Below are 20,649 nucleotides of genomic sequence, written 5' to 3' on the forward strand. Positions count from 1 at the left end.
GGATCACGCTCCAAAGTCGGAGGTGCTGAAAGGCTCTGATGTTTTTTTAGAGTTGTGTCAGTCTCTCCAAAACTGTCTGCTCGGCACTGCAGTGTCATTACTGTGCATCAAACTGTTGTGTGCTCATTTATTTTGCAGAATAAATGAAAAGGAAAAACAAACAAACAAACAAAGACACACAGTGGTACAAGGTACAAGACCATGTTTAATGGCAATACACTGCAAAACCTTTGATCACATCAAACATGTCATTCAGTGCTTTCAGTTTATCTGTGTGGTTGTCAGAGTTGTGCTATAAAATCTGTTGTGCAACAACATCAATGTGGGTTTACAAGCAACAGGAAGACTTTTCAAATCAAATGTGCAAAAGTGAGGAGGCTTGTGTTCTCTGATGATAAACTTTATGTCACACTGTACCATTTTCCACTTCTGTTCCTAGAACAGCATCTATTTTAATCTGGTGTTTATTAAAGGTCATCAGATTTTTTTCCCCTTTACCATTAAGGCATAATACATCATGTTTTGCTTTTGCATATTATAAACAATATTCCATTTTTATATCAAGTGTCTTTAGTTTCCTTATATATGGCAAAGGATTTGTCCTTTCTTAAAGACATAGAACCATTTGGAAGGTTATATTCGTGGCTGTGTGGCTACACCAACAACAATGAAAAAGGTCAAAGTGCATTATAGAACTGATCCAATAAATCAGAATATAACACCACATACACAAATCTCCACATGACAGATTAAATAAATACTACTAAAATATCTTGTGGTTTAGGATAAGAGTGCAGAATAATTATTGTGACTATACTATTCTATTACGTATCATGTGTTTGACAGAACGCATAAAAATATAACTTTTTAGAATTATTTTATTCTTTTAACTGGCTTTGCATGGAAATGAACTGTGCTCAACACACCGATTCGCCACAACATCAACACTATCTGGTGGTGTTAATCCTGGGGGGACAGGGGTCGGCATGGGGCCCCATAAGCATCAAGCTGTTATACACTGTGTGTTCTGACAGCAATTCGTTTTCAAATGCTTACCCTTGTCTTCCTGGTTGTTTTAATGTTGTGGCTGATTGGTCTATGTTTTTCACACCATGAAAATGTATAAACTAAAAATCCACACGGCTTCAAAAAGAGATGTGTGCGTTAATGTGTGTGTGTTATTATAACGTGATGGCTTGGTTTGGAATCATGAAAAGGCACTTTCCTTGAGAACAGATCTAAACAGGCTTTTGTGGCATAATCACAAGCGGTTCAAGACTAAAAGCAATCCAATAAAGAAGAGGGTACTTGGCTCCTGCATCATTATTGAGAGGGAGACAACTCCACTCAGAAACATGATGGAGGGCTGGATCAGATTCCTGTTTATGTCATGCTCAGGCTGAGAATCAGAAGCCTCTGACAGCGTGTTTGGTAGATTCTCTAATAATGTGTCAGGGGAAATCTGGGGAGCATCTTCTTCCTCTTCTCTGGCAGAGGCAGACTGAGGAGTTAGGTTTTGGCTCAGCTCAGTGACACCTGTACTCGCTGCAGCGTTTGCTGTGACTTCAGGTGATGCTGGAGCTTCACTTTCTGCTTCCAGACATTCCTGACTTTCTGCTACAGAAGACAACAGAGGAGGCCTACTGCCTTCGTGCTGTGCTGCAGACCTGGTGAAACCTTCTGATAAGTCTGCAACACCTTCACTCGATCCCATGGCAACTTGTTGTTCAAAGCCCTCCGTCACCCAGGGAGCAGAGACACGCTCATAAGGCAGCTCAAGGCAAGGACGACTAACTGAGCTTTCAGTCAATCCGTCGCCTCCTGTCGGGCAGAGACTCACCTCAGCGGTAGGAAGATGCACGCACGAATCCTCTGAAGAAGGGATTTCCTCTCCGCCAGCATGGGAGCTCTCTGATCTCAACCTCTCAGGCAGCAGCGCAGAGGGACTACTGTTTGTGGGCTGCTCTGACGTTTGGTTGCCTAATTCACAGTGGAGTCTGGGTAAAGGCTGTGACTTATTTGGCTGGACCGATTCACTGGCGCAGAGCACAAAGGACGAATTAAACTGAAGTGTGGTTTCAGATGAGGTACAGGGGATCTGTTCAACTGGGGATACAGTGTGAGCGGACAGTGTGCCATCGACAAATGGAAGCTCTTGGTTGGGTGGGACAGAGGGACCAGACGGGTGAACTGCAGTCCGCTAAAGTAGAACAGTGAGACAATAGTGACAGGAGAGTATAAAGACAGAGGGGAATCGTTTACCTTCTACATTAGCGTTACAAACAGATGGGAGAAAAGCATTTTACCACATATTAATGCTTTTCGGTAAAACGGAACTGACATTTAAGTTAAAATCAACATACTTTCATAGAAGTATAAAACCAAAAAAAACCAAAAACAGCACCCAGAAGAACAAGTGCAAGAGCAAGACACCTTAAAGAAATAACAGAAGATAGAGCATATAGTTGTTAGACTGTAGATAAATATGTTAATCCTTTACAATCATATTCTATGTTAATGCAGTATTTCCTGATGAAAATCCCACTGTGACCTGATATCATTTTAAAGAGCAAAGAATTACAATTCTGAGAAAAGCATACATCTACAATTTTGTGTGCTACTGTTTTCATTATTGGATATCAATGCTTCACAACTTACACCACCCAATGCTTCATTAGACAAACTTCCAGGAATTCTGTTTTTAGTTTGACTTGAGATCATGTCTCATAACTCACAAAAGAAAAATCTATTAAGAGAATGAGTTTTGGCCCAAATTACTGCATCTTCATTAATGCTCTTCCAAACGGAAACAACATGCACGTGAATATTGATAGAACATACATACAGATGAGCTGGATGAGTACGTAGCTAACACGTATATCTGTAGTACCCCTGAGACATCAATGCCACTTTAGGTTATCATGTTATTCTGAAGTTGGATGACATAATGTTGTTTTTTTTCTCTCTGCTGTCTGAGGTAGTTTAATCAGTGTCATACAGACCAAGACTAAAGTTTTCCTCTGCTTATAAAATACATATGCCTCCTCGTTGATATGTTTTATGTATGGACTGGTTCCAAAATCAACTTTTGCTTGCCAGAATGCCGATGCAAGCCCCCTGGTAATCCTAGTATAAAGCAGTACAACATTTCTCTCTTCCACCATGTTATTGTAAAAGAAAAACCAATAGACTGATGCCTGCACAGTGTTTGCATATGGCAGCTCGACATTTAAAGGACTAGTTCTAGATTTGGAAAAATATTCTGAGAGTTGCATAGAAAGGTTGATACCATTTTCATATGTAGTTGAGTAGGTAATATCAATTAGTGGTGCAGGTGGATGGATTGGGAAAGAGTCAAGATGTTTTCCCCTGCTAAGCTAAAATAAGCTAAGCTCATTTCCTGGCTTTAGTTTTATATTTAACAAGCAGATATGAGTAATAGTAATCTACCTTTAAAACTTTCAACACAAAAGCAAATAATGGCACCTCTCAAAATGTTGAACTAATTATTTAAGATGGCAGTGGGATCACACTGGGTAACGTGTGCATGTGTGTAATTTCAAAACTAAGTGTTGTGTAAAACTAGTTTGATTAACATTTCAATACAAAACGATTAATTTAAATACACTGACAAAAGCACAATAATAGTGGACTTCAGTACATTAATTAACACTAATGTAAGAACATTAGACATGATGACACATGATAGAAAATGAATATTAGTGTTCTGAATGACTTCAACATTAAGCACATGAATTCAACTGAAATGGGGAGGACTTCAAAGAGTGCAGAAACATAACCAGCATGCATCATAATATGAAAATAGGAAGCTGACAATAAATGATGCTCGTGCTACAGGGATGAGAAGCGGGACTTTACCTAAGTTGTTGCTGAAGCTTCAATGAGCTGTGAACAATATAAACAACCAAGCCAAATGATGATAAGCTTTAAAAGTGGAGAAGAAATGATTGTTACGTTTTATTAGACACACAACTCACATATAGGGATAAAGCACTTTACCCTGCTTACCTGTTATATGGGACTGTGTCTACGACTGCATGCAAATCAAGATCATTTGAGCATAATCCAACAAGCAAGGTGCTAAATGTTGGCACGTAAGCCAACAAACTAAGGTAGCACATTCCAAATGCGATGGACTATTTCAGCTCTTGCAGCAAATGTATAAAGAAGAAACCTTGTTCTTTTCAATCTGATTCCACCTTTTTTTTTTTACCCTTACCTCAACATCAATGTCTGGCTGTAAGAGAAGTGGGCAGGGAGCGCTGGGTCTCACAGTTCCTGGCTCGGTGGTCTCTGCTTCGTCTGCTGACGTCAAACAGATAAATATGCTGTGAGACCCTGATTAGTCTGAATAGAGAGAGATTAACGACCTTGTTCGTCAAAACACTAATGTTAAAAAGTTTTAATTAGGGTGTATAAATATTTTTTGGGTGGAGATTTGTTAGATCTAAGACAATAGCCCTGACCAAAGATGCTATTGAGCTACTATCTATCTATATATATATATATATATATATATATATATATATATATATATATATATATATATATATATATAAAATCCAACATTTTTTGACCCTGACCCAAAGGGTTTTTCCTCACCTCTGCTGCAGCAAATGAACAGGAAGTGCAATACTTAATCAGTGTAGTATCTTTCCTTATGCCATGTATAATTATGTGTTATACTAATGTTTAAATATTTGAGACTGGGTTTTCTCAGCTAAGGAATCCATATGTCCATATGTCAACAGAGTTTGTGCGACAGCAGCCATACTGTACCTTCTTCCTTTTCATGCTCATCCTGTGAATCTAAGTCGTCGTTTACACTGAAATAAAGCAGAAACACCTGAGTTAAAAGCCTACATACACTGTACACTGTCACATACAGTAGTACCCTTTCTTCTTTTCTCTTTTTTGTAAAACCCTGTTAAATTAGCAGATTGCAGTGCCTTAGCAGTAGGCAAACACAACTTCAGACAAACAACGTATATATTTGTACTTCGGCATTTAATTAAAAAAATAAAATCAAAAAGAATTAAAAACGTGGGCAATGCCAAGTACCCTCCAAGACTTAATAGCTTGTAGATCCATTTAGCAGCAATAAATTGAAGTATTAATTTCCTGTATGACTTTATCAGTCTCTCACATCGCTGTTAAGGAATTTTCACAACTTTGCTTCAGTTCATTGAGGATTTTGGGCATTCGCTTATGCACAGCACTCTTAAGGTCACGCCACAGAACTTCAGTTGGGTTGAGGTTTGGACTTTGACTAGGCCATTCCAATACCTTGATTCTGTTATCTCTCAGCCATTCTGATTTAGATTCACTGGCGTGCTTCAGATCATTGTTGCATGACTTAGTTTTACCAAGCTTTAGTTGTCAGACAGATGACAAGACATCAGTGTAGTTCATGATTGACTCAATGAGTGCAAGGTGACCATGTCCTGTGGCTGCAAAACAAGCCCAAATCACTGTGCTTGACAATGGGTATGAGGTGTTTCTGCTAAAATGCTGTTTAATGCTGGCCATTCAGGCAAAACAACTCAACGTTAGTCTCATCTGTACATAGGACACTGTTCCAGAAGACTTGTGCTTTATTCAGATGCAGTTTTGTAAACCTCAGTCATGCTCTTATCTTCTCTTTAAACACAATAGTCTTTCTTCTAATTGTGCTGTCATGAACCTTAATATTTAAGATGCTCTGTGAGGCCTGTAGGGTCTGAAATGTGGGTCCTTCTTTATTTCTCTGAGCATGGCACAGTCTGACCAGGGACATCCACTGCTGAGAAGACTGGCAACTGTCTTGAAATATATCCCCTTGTGAATAATTTTTCTCAGTGTAGAATGTTAAACTTTAGTTTGTTTTTTCACAAGAGTTAAAAATGAAGGAATACAAACTTTTCTACATAACCATACATTTAATGGGGCAAATGAAGGTGGATAATTTGCCTTAATGTTTTCTTTTCTGCAGTTCCACTGTTAATGTGAGGAACCAGCCATTTTAATGAAACACTATTAGCTTTTGTACTGTAATGTATATTATATATATACTGTACAGTTCTGTTTCTGAATTGGCTGAGTGGAGCCCTTTAAAGGTGAAAGCCTCGACAGTGACCCATCTCATCACTGCTGGACGAGGTGAAAATCCACTGAGTCAAACGTTGCTGACTGAAGTTAACAGTCACTGTAAAGTGCAAGCATAACATAAGACTCATGTTTTTATGCCATAGTTGATCTATTAAATGTGGCTAAGGTGACAGTACCAGCTGGCACTTGGGCTGATTTAGTTAAAGCAAAAGTATGTATAATTTTTTTCTTTTTTTTTGTAGATATGTGCTCCATCACTTTTCCTAATGTAGAAAAATGCTGTCCAAACTTTCCACGAACAGCACTAACACGCTATCTGAACAGGTATCATGCAAGTGTGACCTCACAGGCTTTGACAGACTGTCAGTATTCGACATCTTGGGTGGACTGAGTGTCATGCTACAGTGTCATATTGCAGCTTTCAATATCTTCATGCCAAACAAAATTCAGCATGAATCATGTCTTTTTTTTTCTTATCCTGAGTTCAGGGTCACCACAGCTGGTCATTTGTCCACATGTTGATTTGGCACAGTTTTTACACCGGATGCCCTTCCTGACATAACCCTCCCCAATTCATACTGGGCTTGGGACCGGTCCTACGTGGCTGGGGATGGGGATGGGCACGAACCTCCGACCCTATGGTCGGTAGGCGGCCACTCTACCAACTGAACCACTGTCGACCCTCAGCATAAACCATGTCTACTCATGATAAATGTTTTCTTAAAGTATGTTATTACATTAGAACATATTTTTTTAAATATAGACATGGATAATTTTTAAATTATTTTCAAAAATTTCTGATGACATAGTGGGATTGCAACACTGCAACAGACCTACAAAAGATGCCAAATGAAATAAAGGTCAAGACAAGAGCATGTGACAGGAGCTACACAAATACCTATCAAGCTGTTGAAAGCTCCTGTGGTTATTGCATTTCCAGTTCTATATCAGAGTGGCAGGTTTAAATTTTGCATCTGACAATGATCTTTCATGCAGTTGCTTCAGAAGCTATTATTGTACTTTTTGCACACATCATTGTTTTTATATTTAATTTAGAATATGTTCCATTTTTGTACATCAATCTACACTCAGTAATCATTCATGTAAAAGGTAAAAGACATGTTTTTAACATTTTGACATTCTTAGCTCTGGCCAGGTACATCTTGTTTGTTTCAATTATCCTTCAGATTTGTCTAGGACTTGACCCCTGTGAATATAGGAGGGCCTTTACAGAGAGAACCCCCTTGGTTGAGTCATCAGAAGCCACTCTGGAGTCAAACGCATAGGACAGCCCTGGACTTTCCAAAACGACATGAAAGTCACTGGACTCAGTTAAAGCACTGTGTCTGTCAAACACCAGATACTCTTCATCACCTCTCTAATACCATCTTCGCAGTAAAGAATGGCGGTGGCAGCATTATCCTATGGGGAGGGTTTTCAACAGCAGGAACATGGACATTGTCAGAACTGAAAGAAGGATAAATGCAGGCAAATACAGAAAGGTCCTTGGAAAAAATGCTCCAGAGATGATCCACTTTTACAAATGTGACCTGAATGACCTGCATATTTTCTGAAAAAACCGGGCATGCCTTGGCAACGTGAAGTAATCATTTACTCACAAACTCAATTATGGTGAGCACGGTGTCGTCAAGGAATTCTTTGTCATTTCTGAAAAAAATATACGTGAGGACAGTTTTTCGCCCAGGTTTACAGTAAAATAATCTAAAAACTCTAAGGAATCTAACATTTCTCAGCTGAGTTCACAGCAAGTTAATGCCAAAAAAAAGAAGACAGAGGCAAGACTGGGCTTTGGGCTCACTATTCACTGTTCAATATTTATATTTACCTAAGGTGGATAGATTTTCATATACCAAAATAAACCATTGCTTCAGAGCAGAACATGAATTGTGTAGTTCATTCAGCATATAATAAGTAATACACTGTAGTGTCTGTACTTGTTTCATCTCAAAGTAACCTTTCCTCCCACTGGCTGCCTTGTTGAGAACTTAAAATTCATTTATCAGTTAACTTCAAAGCACCTAATGAATCTATAATAAATACTATGCCAGAGGTGCTGATGTAATTTCTGCTCCCTAAACGCTTCCTTTTCAATCAGTGGCTAATCCATCCATAACAGCCCATTTGGCTGCTTTCTCGTTCCAAACAGCTGCACGAATGGAGACCAAGATAACAACTACACCAGTTTCTAACCTGTTTGCTCATTTTATAGGTCCTTTGTAAGCTTGGTAGAGCTTCCCTGCTGTGCTTTGTCCCTGTGAGATTCATTATGCACATTTATGTCTAACAATAAATTAGGGAATGAGTAGACTCTTAGGGAGGTAAAGAAGAACAAGGGGTTCGTGTGCCATCTCTGACTACACAGGCAAAGAAGCACATCTGTCGCATTAAAATTGATCTGCTCCCCTAGGACTCTGATAGAAAAGGTCAGAGGTAAAGTTTAGCGCAGTGATTTGCCAGGCCTGAAAACGACACCTGCCCTTTGCCTATTTTGATCGTCCTCACACACCACTGAATGACTGGCATTCTCAGGGGTGTGTCTTCTCTCCCCAAAGCTCTTTCTATTTCTCACTGCAAAGACTAAAGACACCAAATTGTAACCGGCCCGAAATAATCTTCATGAACATGTAGTAGATTTAGTTGATTAGTATTTAGTAGATTGAGTAGATTTGATACCCGCCTATAGTGCTGTTATTGTGCAACAGACTGTGCAACTGTGTTTCTTAACATCCTGTTGTACTTTGGATTTCCTATAAACATGAAGGGTGTCTCCAGGCAGAAGTACTGTACAGGGCTAAAGGCTCACTTCAGCTGAGAACCCTCACTGGGAATTAGAAATCAACTGAAGCAACTGCAGTTGTTTCACAACCCCAATGTCTTTTGTTGTTGTGCTTTTATCTTTAATATGGTCTGTGTGCTGAAAGTAGGCTAATTTCATATAATCTGTACTGTGAAAGTTTTATTAATCAGAAACTGAGCATCCTGTAATTTTCCTCAAAAGTCTGACAAATGGCTGCGCTGAGCTGATCAATGTATGGAGATCAGAAGTCATCTGAATTTTATGTACTGTCCAAATCTTTGCACAAATATTATATCTGTGGCCTGTGTTTGGCATAGAAAACTAAACGTGTCTGCAGATTTACCTGTACTCTTTGGGGGGTTTGAGGATACTTCTTGCTGGTTGTATGTTGACGTTTGTTTGTGCTGAATTGTCTTCATAGGCCAAAAGCAGAGTTACAGCATAATTCATGGAGGAATTATTAGCCCAGAAATCGCCATCAGAGGTTTCATAGCGAACAACAAACTCAATGCGAGAGCCATGAGTGATATAAGGTGGTGCAAAAGACAGCTTGAAGGAAAACTGATCAGTGTCCCCATCATGAGATCCCTGGACATACTCTGCAGGATGATCAAAGTAAGAAGCCCAGTTGTCCATGGTCGATCTGATATAAACTGCCTTGTGGAAGGAAATGTTCAGGACTCGTACCACCCCACTGAAAGCAAGTGGCTCATTCTCTACTGGAGACACCCGCTCAACCTCCACTTTATTAGTGTGCACAGCCTGCAGCAGGACAGTGTCGGCTGGTGCATCAAACTCTGGGTGCACAAGATAGGTCGGGTGGCGCTCTGGCTTTCGGTACTTTGCCTCCTCTTCCTCCCACTTTGCACTGTCCCCTTCCTCGTCTGAATCAAAGGCAACGAATTCCTTAACATCCACCAGATCCCCACCTGTTGTATCGGCAAATGACACTCTCTTTCCGGCAGACAGGGCTAAGTGAATCCGCATGTACTCGGCAGTCTCGTCGTAGATAGACGGGCCTCGCTTCCTGGGCACCGGGGAACATCTTGGAATGAAGCGGACGCGCTGGCTGTCTTCATCATCATCCTCCTCATCGTTATCCTCGTCATTCATGGGATCGATCCTCTTTGCCTCTTCGGCGGACTTGTCTGTTTTAGTCGTGGTAAAAAGGCCCTCTTGACTTGGTATGGTTAAAAAAGACATGGTCGCAGAAGTGTAGGCTGCACTCAAGGAAGCTGTGCGCTGAAGGGACTACATATACTACTCTCCTTTCGGCTTATCCCGTGAGTTTGGGGACTACATATGGCGTCTCCAAATAAAAACACTACCAAATACTCATGATTTGCGCAGCAATGGCCCAGCGATCCATGCTGCCCTGGCCCAGCGTTACGCACGGATCCTCCTCAGCCAACGTGTGGCGTTAAATGTCAGCCATGGAAAACTTGCTCTTCCTGCCAGCCCTTGTGATAGAGTATCCCCTGCTTTACATGACTTTATGCTTCGCAGGTTTGCTGCTGTCGCGGAAGGAGCTGTCTCTAATTTTAGCACTGACCTACCGGGATCTCCATGCCCCAAATGTGTCTTTTAAATTGGTTTAATCCAGCGACTCCCCCTTCTTCGTTTGGTTCGGGCTGTTTTTAAAGAAATATTATCGCCCACATTCCAGTATTAGGAAGGCAAAAAAAAAAAAATAAATACAACTATATATAAACGGCGACAGTAGACTATAGCCCACAGACCACTACAGACGCCATTAGGGGGTGTCAGTTCGGGATGCATCTATTTCATCATGAGACTGCAAAAGATCCTGCAAACTGGAAAATTACAGGGCATTCATTGAATTGATGTCGTGCGTATGATAGTGCAACATTTAAATACTGTGCACATGGAAAAACAAATGACAATTAAAGAAAAAGTGTCCTTCTGAATATTTATTCGACTGATGAAAGCTTTATTCGATAAAAGCTTTGGCGTGCAGTAGCCCACTTTGTTTGTTAATTCATCTGAGCATTGGCCATAATGTGACATTTGAATGAAGCCATTCTTACCAAAATGTGTCCTCTTCTGAGGACAAGGACGTACTTAAATAAAACCTAGAGAGGACTGAGAACTGGAAACAAGCTGTACGAGTTTATGGAAGGATATTTATAGACTAGTTGTGCTCCTCCAACATCATTCGTGGGAATAAACACATGCTGTCGTAACCATCGCCCTGGCTACTGTTCTGAGTTCACGTCGGCTGCTTTTATTGAATTCGCACAATAGCTCACATAAAAGTCCTTGTTTATATGTGTTGTGACGGTTGAGGTCGTGAACCATGAGTGTGATTGATGACAAATTTCCTGCACTTTAATATCGCGTGCCAAACAACGCAGTAACCACACGAAAAGTTATGGTGCAGTGTTAAATACATGCAACTTACAGTCTAGTTTAGTCTCGTCGTGCGAATATAAAAAGAATATCTACATATTTTGGCGTTATGGTTTCCTGCTGCACTTGCTCGCTGCGCAGTTAAACCACTGTTACACATATATTACCGTGTAAACACACCCTTGTAAATGATTGGCGGATAGGTTTTAGCGCGGTGCGCTGTAGCCAATGAGAGGATTGTTTTTCTCTCACGTCGGCGCAAAGACAGTAAGCTAACAGATAATGCAATCATAAACTTACATAAACAACGCAGATTGGAGTTAAAGGTGGTGTGCCACAGGGAGGTCTTAGTGTGTGGCTTGACTTATGCTTTTTGGATTATTATTCGTGAAAATGCTGTGCGGCGAGTACGAGGGCACGCGAATTGGATAACGCATGCTAACGTATGTTAGCAATAGCCTGCTAATTATACGTTGCGCAAGGCCGCAGATAAATAACGACAAGTGCAGCTTCCTGTTCTTGCTTCGTTGAGAATGTAGGTTACGTTTCGCTGCAAGTATTGAAAGAGCAACTTTTATGTAAGTATCTAGTTCACTGGAGCAAGCAATCGCATTAACGTTAGTTTTAGTTGAGGTTGAGCTTGTTAGCTATTTGGCTAGCTAACGTTAGCTAGCATGAGTGAACTGACGGACTGCAACCAGTCCGCTGACTCTGCCTCGAGGAAACGGAGTCCATCACCCGACCAGGATGAAAACACAACGATCCCCCGCAAGTCCCTAAAAGTAAGTGATGCTTCAAATGAAGCGAGGTTTACTTTGGAAAGTTGCCAGAACAGTGAAGCTGACAGTAAACAAGCAGCTGGAAGCAAGGGCAAGCCAAAAGATACAGTAAAAGAAGCATCTGGTGTCCAGACAGAACAGGGTTCAGGCGGCACCGGTACGCTGCCTGTCAAGAGCTCCACTGCTGACGGCCGTCACGCCAGTCGCACTGAAAATCCACAGTCTTCAGATGCACCTGGATTTACTGACATAAAAGAAGCTAAAGAGAGGACAACAGTTACAGTGCAGCGTCCCTCAGCTCCTTTGGACCAGTCTGACTCCGCAGCCATAGCAGCGGCTGAAGCACTTGCCAGTCTCACAGGACGAGATGGGGAAGGCAGTCAAGAGACTCAATGCTCATCTGAAAAGGCCAAACAGGTGAAACACGGGAGCAAAACCAAACAACGTGGGGGCCATCAGTCCTCGAGAGTGGGCTCTAAAACGCAGGCAGCTGCAGCAGACAGCTCCACGTCTGTACATAGTACAGACAGAGAAGATGCAGACGATGGACCTGAAGCAGATGAAGGTGATGAGTCCATATCTGGATCTTCATCCACTCCAAGTTCATCTTTCCTATCAGACAATGAGGACAATGATGACGGAGAGTGTGCCATTGTGTCGGTTAAGATGGCCCCTGAGATGAGACAGTCAGTTGCTCTTCTGGCACAGGTACAGATGAGACTTGAAGCTCTTGAGAAAAAAAGCGCCCGGCTTCATCAACGACTGGACCTGAAGATTAGTCGTCAGCGACGGCCACATCTGGATCAACGCAGCTCCATTACAAAAACTATCCCTGGCTTCTGGGTGACAGCTGTATCCTTGAAAAGGAAAATCCCTCTGTCCTGAATCGATGTTGTGTTTGGTATTTAAAATTTAAATATGTTTGATATGTTTTTTTTAACATTGATGTGCCAGCTTTTGAACCATCCTCATCTCTCCGCTCACATCGATGAGACTGATGAAGATGCTCTTAGCTACATGACTGATCTTGAGGTAGGAAATGTTAGGGTCCTTACAAAAATCCATCTAATAATGCATAAGCCTGGTAGTAAAAAAAGTTATTTCTTGTGACTTTCTCAGATCGAGTCTTTCAAGAACAACAAATTAGGCTACAGGATCCGCTTCCACTTCAGACGGAACCCATACTTCCAGAACATCATTATCATGAAGGAGCTGCATCTTGGGATGGGAGGTAAAAATTAATGTGTTGATTAAGTTAAGATATTTAATTTTTAATGATTGCTTAATGCTACTACATTCAGAGTTTGCACCTTTCACTATAAATGTAGTCTCTGTAGAGGATAATGGGCTAATTTCACATGTACACATTTTTTAATTATGTGCAAGAAGAAGGCAAATCCATTCAAAACAAATAATTTTTACAAAAGAACATTAAGTCATATTTAACAGTTTGAAAAAAATAGCAACACATTTCCTGGAACAACTATGTAAACGTGTTAGAAAGTGAGGGGAGTAAATTCCCAGAAAACTAACATTAACTTCACACCCACAATCTTCAAACAATGCAGCCACAAAGTACAAGTAGCAAAAAATAGAATCTAGTTAGTATATTAATTGTTCTGCTCCCTTTGTAAATGTAGACTGAGGGAAAATATTTCAACCACTCAATACAGTGCATTTCAATATAATGCAATTTTACATAACACCTCAAGGTTTAAGATATCGTATGACAGGGCTTTTTCACTGCCTTGCAGTCAGTGCTTGGTATTTTGTGAACAGTGCATTTAATATAATGAGGTCTTCCAAGACATTCACGGTTTCATTTCTGAAACTGAGTACTCAACATCTAAAGATGCATTTTGACTAGATTTTGAGGCAACCTGAAATCCACACGTAGGTATATTTTCTGGATCACTATTTAACCCTGGCTGCTCATGTTTTCAGGATCTCCAATGTCTTTCTCAAACCCCATCCTGTGGCATCGTGGACAGAACCTGACAGGCCACAGCGAACCCAGGAAGTCATCACGCGGGGTCTATCAAAGCTTTTTCAGCTGGTTCAGTGACCACAGCAACCCCGGACAAGATGATGTAGCAAAGGTACAGAGGGCAGCACCTTCATACCGAGATGTTTTCACCATAATGGCAACACAGTATAACCAAATACTTCCCCAAAGGCTTCAAATCCACATCTTGTTTTGAGCAGTCAGAAGTACACAAGACTCTGCTTTGCATGTATGTGAGATTAGATTTGGACACCAGTGGAGGTCTATGGCACGGACGAAAGAGCTAAACCAGGCTCCAGACTTACGCACATTACTCATGAGTAGAGGCAAATCCTTGTCGATTTTAGTGTCCGTGTTGGGATTGTTGAAAATACAATTAATTTAGAAAATGTCCAAAGTTTCCTTTAACACTGTCAACTTTTGAAGAGTCACCCACTTTTAAAACGGTTGTTCTCTAGTCACACATTTTATTATTTATTATTTATTATTTATTAAAATCAAATATATATTAGGGCCCTCAATTGATTGCTTAGTTTGAGTGCAAATTGAATGCAGAGACTCAGTCGGAACTCCTAGCACCTAATCGCTTACACTGTTAAGCCCTGCAAATGTGAGGCAACAGGTTATCACAGAACCGCATTACTGCATTACATTATAAGGTTTGTGCCATAAAAAGATTTGTGCCATTAAAAACAATTTGCATTATTGTTGCATTTGCATCCCCCTTGAAAAATAAATAAAAAAATAATAAGAACATTTGTACTTGTACATTAAATATTTTTTAGATAATTATATCGATATATAATTTGTGCGTGTAAGATTGTGTTTGGCCTAGAAAAACACTTGGAGAGTGTGTTTAAACATATTTGCATAATATGTGATGAAATTTGTTTCTTATTCAGATACTTAAGGACGACCTGTACAGAGACCCTCTGAGATACTACCTCACTCCGCTCTGGGAACCAAGGGAGAACGGCAGGTACAACCACCATGTTTTCACAGCTGTTGACTCATTGTGAATACAGTGGACAAACCAGTTATTAGAACATTCTAGAAATATTCGCAGTCCCATGGCCTTGGAATACAGTTTTGTGTAAACTTTAAGAGTTTTCATATTTTCTTTTTTTGTGAGACCAGGTGGGATGCATACTGAACAATGTTTGTGTTTACTGTGTGTTTATGTGTAGTGGAAGTGGGGCCAGAGCAACCAACAATGGTAATGGAGATGAGTGTGTCGTAATCTCTGACTCGGATGACGAGCCTGGTGAGGAGACCGGTGAAGCAGAACAAACAAACAGTAGGGAGGAAGAAGAGGAGGATGCAGAGGAAGAAGAAGAAGAAGAAGAAGAAGAAGAGGAGGAGGAGGATGCGGATGCAGAGGAAAGGGGGGCAAGTCCAGGTCAGTACTAGAGTAAAACTCACTGGTAAGAACGGCTGGTTGGTTAAAGTGCACAGTTATTTATACACAGTTATACAGATTTTGAATTCAATTTTATGGAGATATATTTGTATTTTTGTTAAGCTGATTATGGATTATTTCATTTACAAAGGATATTGGCCAATAGCTGTTGTAAAAATGGTTTTGTGTGTGAAATCCCACAGTGATGAGAGGCACAGGGCTTCTTAGCATCACATTGGCTGGCTTGTGTTGTAGCTGAAATGTAACTGTGAGTAATGCAGGCTAAACTGAATAGACAGAAAATATTTCCTCCTCAGATGAGAGCCCAGAGGAGGAGGAGGATGGTGGAGAAATTGTGATTGACGGTAAGACAAAACTCTTAAAAGTAGTGTTGCTAATTTACCACTATCACAAAAACAGTCAATGGCAGTGTTAACCTATGTGGGGCTAGTTTATTAGATATTTTAGTTTCGGGTGATCCTGTTTTGTAACATTTGACATCTAGTTGAGTAAATTGAACTATCCCTTTAAAACATAGCTGTCGTGTTCTGTAGGCTCTGATGACAGTGACCAGGAAGAGGAGGAGGAGGAGGAGGAGGAGGAGGAGGCCTAAGCCACAGTGAAGAAGATGATGAGGTAAAAGCTGAAGAACGAATCCTTGAGGGACCAGAGGCCAAAATTACAAAGAGGATGCTGAGATTGATGCGGAGTACCAGAGCAAACATGGAATCCTTCTTCCTGATGTTAAACATTCTTATGCACAAAATATCAGTTTTTGGTTTTTTTATACCTAAAATACATGGAATCATTTTAAAATCAGGGTTAACAGTAATAATAAAAAAAAAAAGCCAAGGCAGCCTGTTTCCCCTCTATTTTATACACTCAGCGCTGTGTATTATGATGAACTCTGATTCACATTTTGCAAATTTATTTTTCCTCTCTCTCTTCATAAGAGTAGTGTTCTTCTATTTAATGAAGGACCTCATACAACAGCCTACAAACATGTAGGTCAGATTTAAATAGCCACTACGTGCTGGTGTTAAATTTTGTAGATTTGCAGATTCTTCAAACATGTGACACTAAAACCCTTATTAGTGGCATTATTAGCAATCAGTCAAAGACACACGTGTGAGTAGACAAATGTGTCATTAGTGAAATTCGATGTAATGATAGTACTTTTTGGGTGCACTGAGTACTGAACCAAAATTTGTTCTCAGGGATGATCATGTTGGCAGTTTTACTGAAAGAACCTTACAGATTCTCAGACATTTTACACACTCTGGTTGTCATTGGCTGTGTATAAGGAAACGTGTACTCTACTGTAGTAAATAGGAACAAGTATTGTTTTAATATACTACCTGTTATTTCCGTCCTCTCCCGTCTTGTCTTGTTACACACCAACATCCACCCCTGTTAACAATCTGTAAACCACCTCTAACATTTAAAATCATTGCGTAGTTTGACCAGTGTTGTGGATTTTTGCATCGTAACCCACTCCTACAATAAGTAGCAGAGTTTTTTTTTTTTTTTTTTTTTTTTTTGTTTGGTTTTTTTTCTTTAATCGGTAAATTAATTGGAATTTTTGTTCTAAACCATTTATTTTTATTTCATGTGTGTTAAGAGTTGTGTTTTTAAATTGTAACTTCTTTTTAACAAGATGGTATTTATTATATTGTTTTTCTACACGCATCACATCGCACACATCATGGCATGCCCGTGAGCATGAGTTGTAAGACTGGGGGAATAAATTACTTGCAGATCTGCGTGGAGGAAATCATTTGCAGTGCACAGTGTCAATAGATGTCAATAAATTCACAACCACATTATGAGATGCACTGTAACAAAATTAATATTTGCTTACTTTTCTTAGCAATGAAAGTGTAAATAATACTTCATCATTGTCTTTTGTATAAGACAGTACACATGTTGAATTCATGGATAAATTTATCAAATAATCTGGAGTTTTTTCATAAATATGATCAGAAAGTTATATTTTGTGTGATGTGTTTTATAGGACCCTGTAGTTAAAAGATACCTACTTGTTTGTCGCTTTGGTTTATTTTCTTTGCTTAAAGATCAGTGTTCACCTTTTGACTCAGACCTAATAAAATTGGAAATTGTTTAAGCTTGCTGCTTGTTGTGCTTTACATGTACAGAAGAAAAGAAGAAGCCTACATTTTTTTCCAATAACTTAAAAAAATATATATATCTGATTTGCTTTTGTTTGGTTTTTTTTTGAGTAATGAGAAATATATTTTATTAATAAATGCTTTGAATAATAAAACAAATTCAGATGGCCTGGAAACATTTGTTAGAAAATATAAATAATTGGGTTATTATCAAAATCCTGTATGTGTCCGGCCAGTCACAGTTCAGTTTCCCAGAGCTTGTTCTTCAGAGCCAACAATTGTCCTCAACACGACCACGAGATGGCAGTGTTGCCAAATCTCCTGTTAGGCTGAAGGTGTCAATGTAGGTTTTGTGTTAAAACTGTGTCACATAATGCTTTGCTTTGGCAGCATATAAGATGTCAGTGCAAATGATAAATACTCAAGTGGCTCAAATCCTGAGAACTCCTAATGATGTGCATGTGACATGTGACGTGCACACAAAAGTCACCTGTCTGTCTGATATGCTTGGCTTCTGTATGTTCCTCTTGATGAGAATAATCAAACAAGCCCTGCTGAGATACAGCTGTTCTTTAATGTACTCCATCTTTGATATGACAGCCATGTGTGATATCACTGACATTTTGAATGTAGTACTGCAAATAGCCCTGGGCAAGACATTTTTGGACAGGCCCAGACAAAGGAGCAGCAGCGGTGTTGCAATGGTACACTTAAACCCTTTGATTCCACTTTTAATGCACAGCTATAAATATTCCACTAGCAAAAACCTGTCCTGCTGTGGACCCAGCAGCACCCAGGGCATGTAATCTAGGATGGGCCTATACTATTAATACAGATGATGGAAACACATTATACCCTGTGAAATGATCCCATGTGAAACGCGGTGTTTGTCTCCTCTTTGTAGCAGCTTTATTCCATGTACCTCTGAGCACAACATGTTTTCATGACTATGAATTAATAATAGCTTTGGTTCCTACAATATTGATTGTGACAAACTAAGTACAGATTGCTGGGACAACAAAGCCATCCGCGGGGGCTGCTTTGTGGTCTGAGGGTTGTCTGTGAAGCCTTTGTTATGTGTAGGGTGGCTAAAGCCTCAATGGATTCTCCAGTGTAAACTACACTCCCCCCTGAGCTGAGCTGATGTTGCTACTGTACACAAATCATCTTGTCATGCGGCTTCATGCTATCAAGTTTCAGAAGTAGTTCACCAGAATCTGCTACTCAAACTGTTTCACTGTCGACTGCAGAAAGAACGTGCAACAGCACATTTTTCATGTGTGTGATTGATGTTGGGAATGACATTTTCTGCTGTTAAGTGTACAAGAGAAGGGCTTGTGCTGCACTCTGAAGCTCATCTATGGTGGGTAACCTGAGAGGTCAAGGTAGGGCCTCGGAATACCAACTACCTGGGTGTGTGTCTGTGCGTGTGTGTGTGCGCATATGTGTATATGCTTGCAGGCTCGCTTATGAAAGCTTGCATTCTTTATGCACCCTGCGGCTTACGTATTCCCACGAAGCTGCAAGTCACATACATACAGTATCTGCAGCTTTTCAGCACCGTGGTTCATGCATGCGTGATTGTCTGCTCTTCAGCTAATCAAGATGAGGCACAGCATTTGAACTGTGCAGAGGAGGGGGAAACCAGAGAGGGACGGGGGGGGGGGAGAGAATAGAGTGAGTATGACTGAGGGAAATGGATGAGTGCAGTGATAAGCGGAGCTGCCTGGGCCCTGACAGATACACACAGCAGATGGATGAGTCTTATCTGGGAGATCACAGAGTGCATACTCACGCCTAGGCCCCGTTACAGATAGCCATGATCACACCAGACAGATGAATAAGCCTACCCCCCAACAATCACACTGCACACACACACACACCTTCACATACTACCACTTGACAGAGTGAACAGATTGCAGCGCTCGCGTTACCTTCAAGTCTTAGCCATTGAAATTCACCTGGAGTCTGGTGTCTGAAGGATGTGCACAAGGAGAAAGAGAAAGAAAAAGGTGTGGAGAGAGAGCGATAAGAGAAATCAATTCGATTTTAATTCAAGTAGCCGAGCACGATGTGTGTTTGTGCATCTGTGTCTACACACACCCACGCGCACACACATACGGGATACATGTATGTTGGCATACAAATTTATCTTCCAGCAAGAGAGAAACATGCAATGTTTTTGCACTTTTTTCAGCATGACATACTTTTTCCCAACAAGCAGTGTGTGTCAAAGAAGTTAATATGGAGCTGAAGTCACACAAACTCAAAACAAAACGTTTTAGTTTTCTGAACAAAAGGACACTTAATCATTAACTAGCTATTACCAAAGGCTTTTTAAGAGTGGTGACAGTTTTACCTTTTAACACATAAGGACCATCCTGTCACTCATCTGCCTCGCATCCGCACTATCCTCCTTTCCATGTACAATAACTCCTTCCCTCTCTGACACACACGCACATGCACATGCACACGCACAGACCCTGTTATTTGGAAAGAGCTCTTCTTCAGCAGCTGTTGAATCTCCCAGCTGCATTTTATAGTGAAGGAGAGTGCCAGTCTCGTCTTCAAGGCAGATGGTGGCTGGCTGGCCCCGTGGACACGTGGCATTTTTGTTTGACTGCAGACGGTGCTTCGTCTCAAGGAAGCTGCAGCTACAGTATGTCTATACAGTGTTCTCTTATTTAAAAAACAACAACAACAACAACAAAAAAAACCGCAATCACCTCACTTTCAGTACAGTTCGAGATGAGCAGGCTGCAGCTGGAATGTTGTCCACGTATGCGCGCTTCCTTTTAAAGATGTTTGCAAAAATGTGCTCCCCTTTGACAATAACTGATGTGTGACGTTCATGATGTCACCCAAACTTATCTTGTTTTGATATTTACGTTTTTCAGACTATTAAGAAAACAATTACAAGACTTGTTAAGTCCTGTGAGAGGAGCTGCGGTTGAAAATCAAGCAAACAGCTCTGTTAAACGCCATACCTTTATTTTCTCTGACAAGGTCATGGTAGTGCACGGTGATGCCCTGGATTTTCT

At 40.5% G+C, this 20,649-nt stretch overlaps 2 protein-coding genes across 5 annotated transcripts; one reads left to right on the forward strand and one right to left on the reverse strand.

Moving 5' to 3' along the window:
• Positions 1–177: 177 nt before the first annotated feature.
• On the reverse strand, positions 178–10,514 carry si:ch211-167b20.8 (protein phosphatase 1 regulatory subunit 3A). Of its 2 annotated transcripts, none has more exons than XM_067525808.1 (4): positions 9,270–10,514; positions 4,801–4,847; positions 4,241–4,326; positions 178–2,200 (listed from the first exon to the last, which is right to left on the reverse strand). In XM_067525808.1, exons 1-4 carry the CDS (start codon positions 10,127–10,129, stop codon positions 1,262–1,264), a joined length of 1,932 nt encoding a protein of 643 aa, XP_067381909.1. In that variant the 5' UTR covers positions 10,130–10,514; the 3' UTR covers positions 178–1,261. The 2 variants fall into 2 exon arrangements, with proteins under 2 accessions (XP_067381909.1, XP_067381910.1); XM_067525809.1 differs by having other exon boundaries at positions 4,241–4,323; positions 9,270–10,510.
• Positions 10,515–10,670: 156 nt separating this feature from the next.
• On the forward strand, positions 10,671–17,604 carry tspy (testis specific protein Y-linked). 3 transcript variants are annotated; one of them, XM_067525811.1, is made up of 8 exons: positions 10,671–12,927; positions 13,030–13,107; positions 13,195–13,306; positions 14,020–14,174; positions 14,983–15,059; positions 15,268–15,479; positions 15,797–15,844; positions 16,034–17,604. In XM_067525811.1, the coding sequence occupies exons 1-8, from the start codon at positions 11,971–11,973 to the stop codon at positions 16,090–16,092; spliced, it is 1,698 nt and encodes a 565-aa protein (XP_067381912.1). In that variant the 5' UTR covers positions 10,671–11,970; the 3' UTR covers positions 16,093–17,604. The 3 variants fall into 3 exon arrangements, with proteins under 3 accessions (XP_067381912.1, XP_067381911.1, XP_067381913.1); XM_067525810.1 differs by having other exon boundaries at positions 15,797–17,604; XM_067525812.1 differs by lacking the exon at positions 15,797–15,844.
• Positions 17,605–20,649: the final 3,045 nt, after the last annotated feature.

This window comes from Channa argus, chromosome 13 (assembly GCF_033026475.1).
Source record: "Channa argus isolate prfri chromosome 13, Channa argus male v1.0, whole genome shotgun sequence".
Classification (NCBI taxonomy): Eukaryota; Metazoa; Chordata; class Actinopteri; order Anabantiformes; family Channidae; genus Channa; species Channa argus.

Bases quoted from the DNA above. Each gene is read 5' to 3' on its own strand.
- tspy (XM_067525810.1), top strand. From the start codon at position 11,971: ATGAGTGAACTGACGGACTGCAACCAGTCCGCTGACTCTGCCTCGAGG. The intron at 12,928-13,029 runs GTATCCTTGAAA...TTGATGTGCCAG, and splicing joins CTGGCTTCTGGGTGACAGCT to CTTTTGAACCATCCTCATCT. The intron at 13,108-13,194 runs GTAGGAAATGTT...TGACTTTCTCAG, and splicing joins GCTACATGACTGATCTTGAG to ATCGAGTCTTTCAAGAACAA.
- si:ch211-167b20.8 (XM_067525808.1), bottom strand. From the start codon at position 10,129: ATGTCTTTTTTAACCATACCAAGTCAAGAGGGCCTTTTTACCACGACT. The intron at 4,327-4,800 runs GTACAGTATGGC...GTTTGACGTCAG, and splicing joins TGAGCATGAAAAGGAAGAAG to CAGACGAAGCAGAGACCACC. The intron at 2,201-4,240 runs GTAAGGGTAAAA...GTTCTACTTTAG, and splicing joins AGCCAGACATTGATGTTGAG to CGGACTGCAGTTCACCCGTC.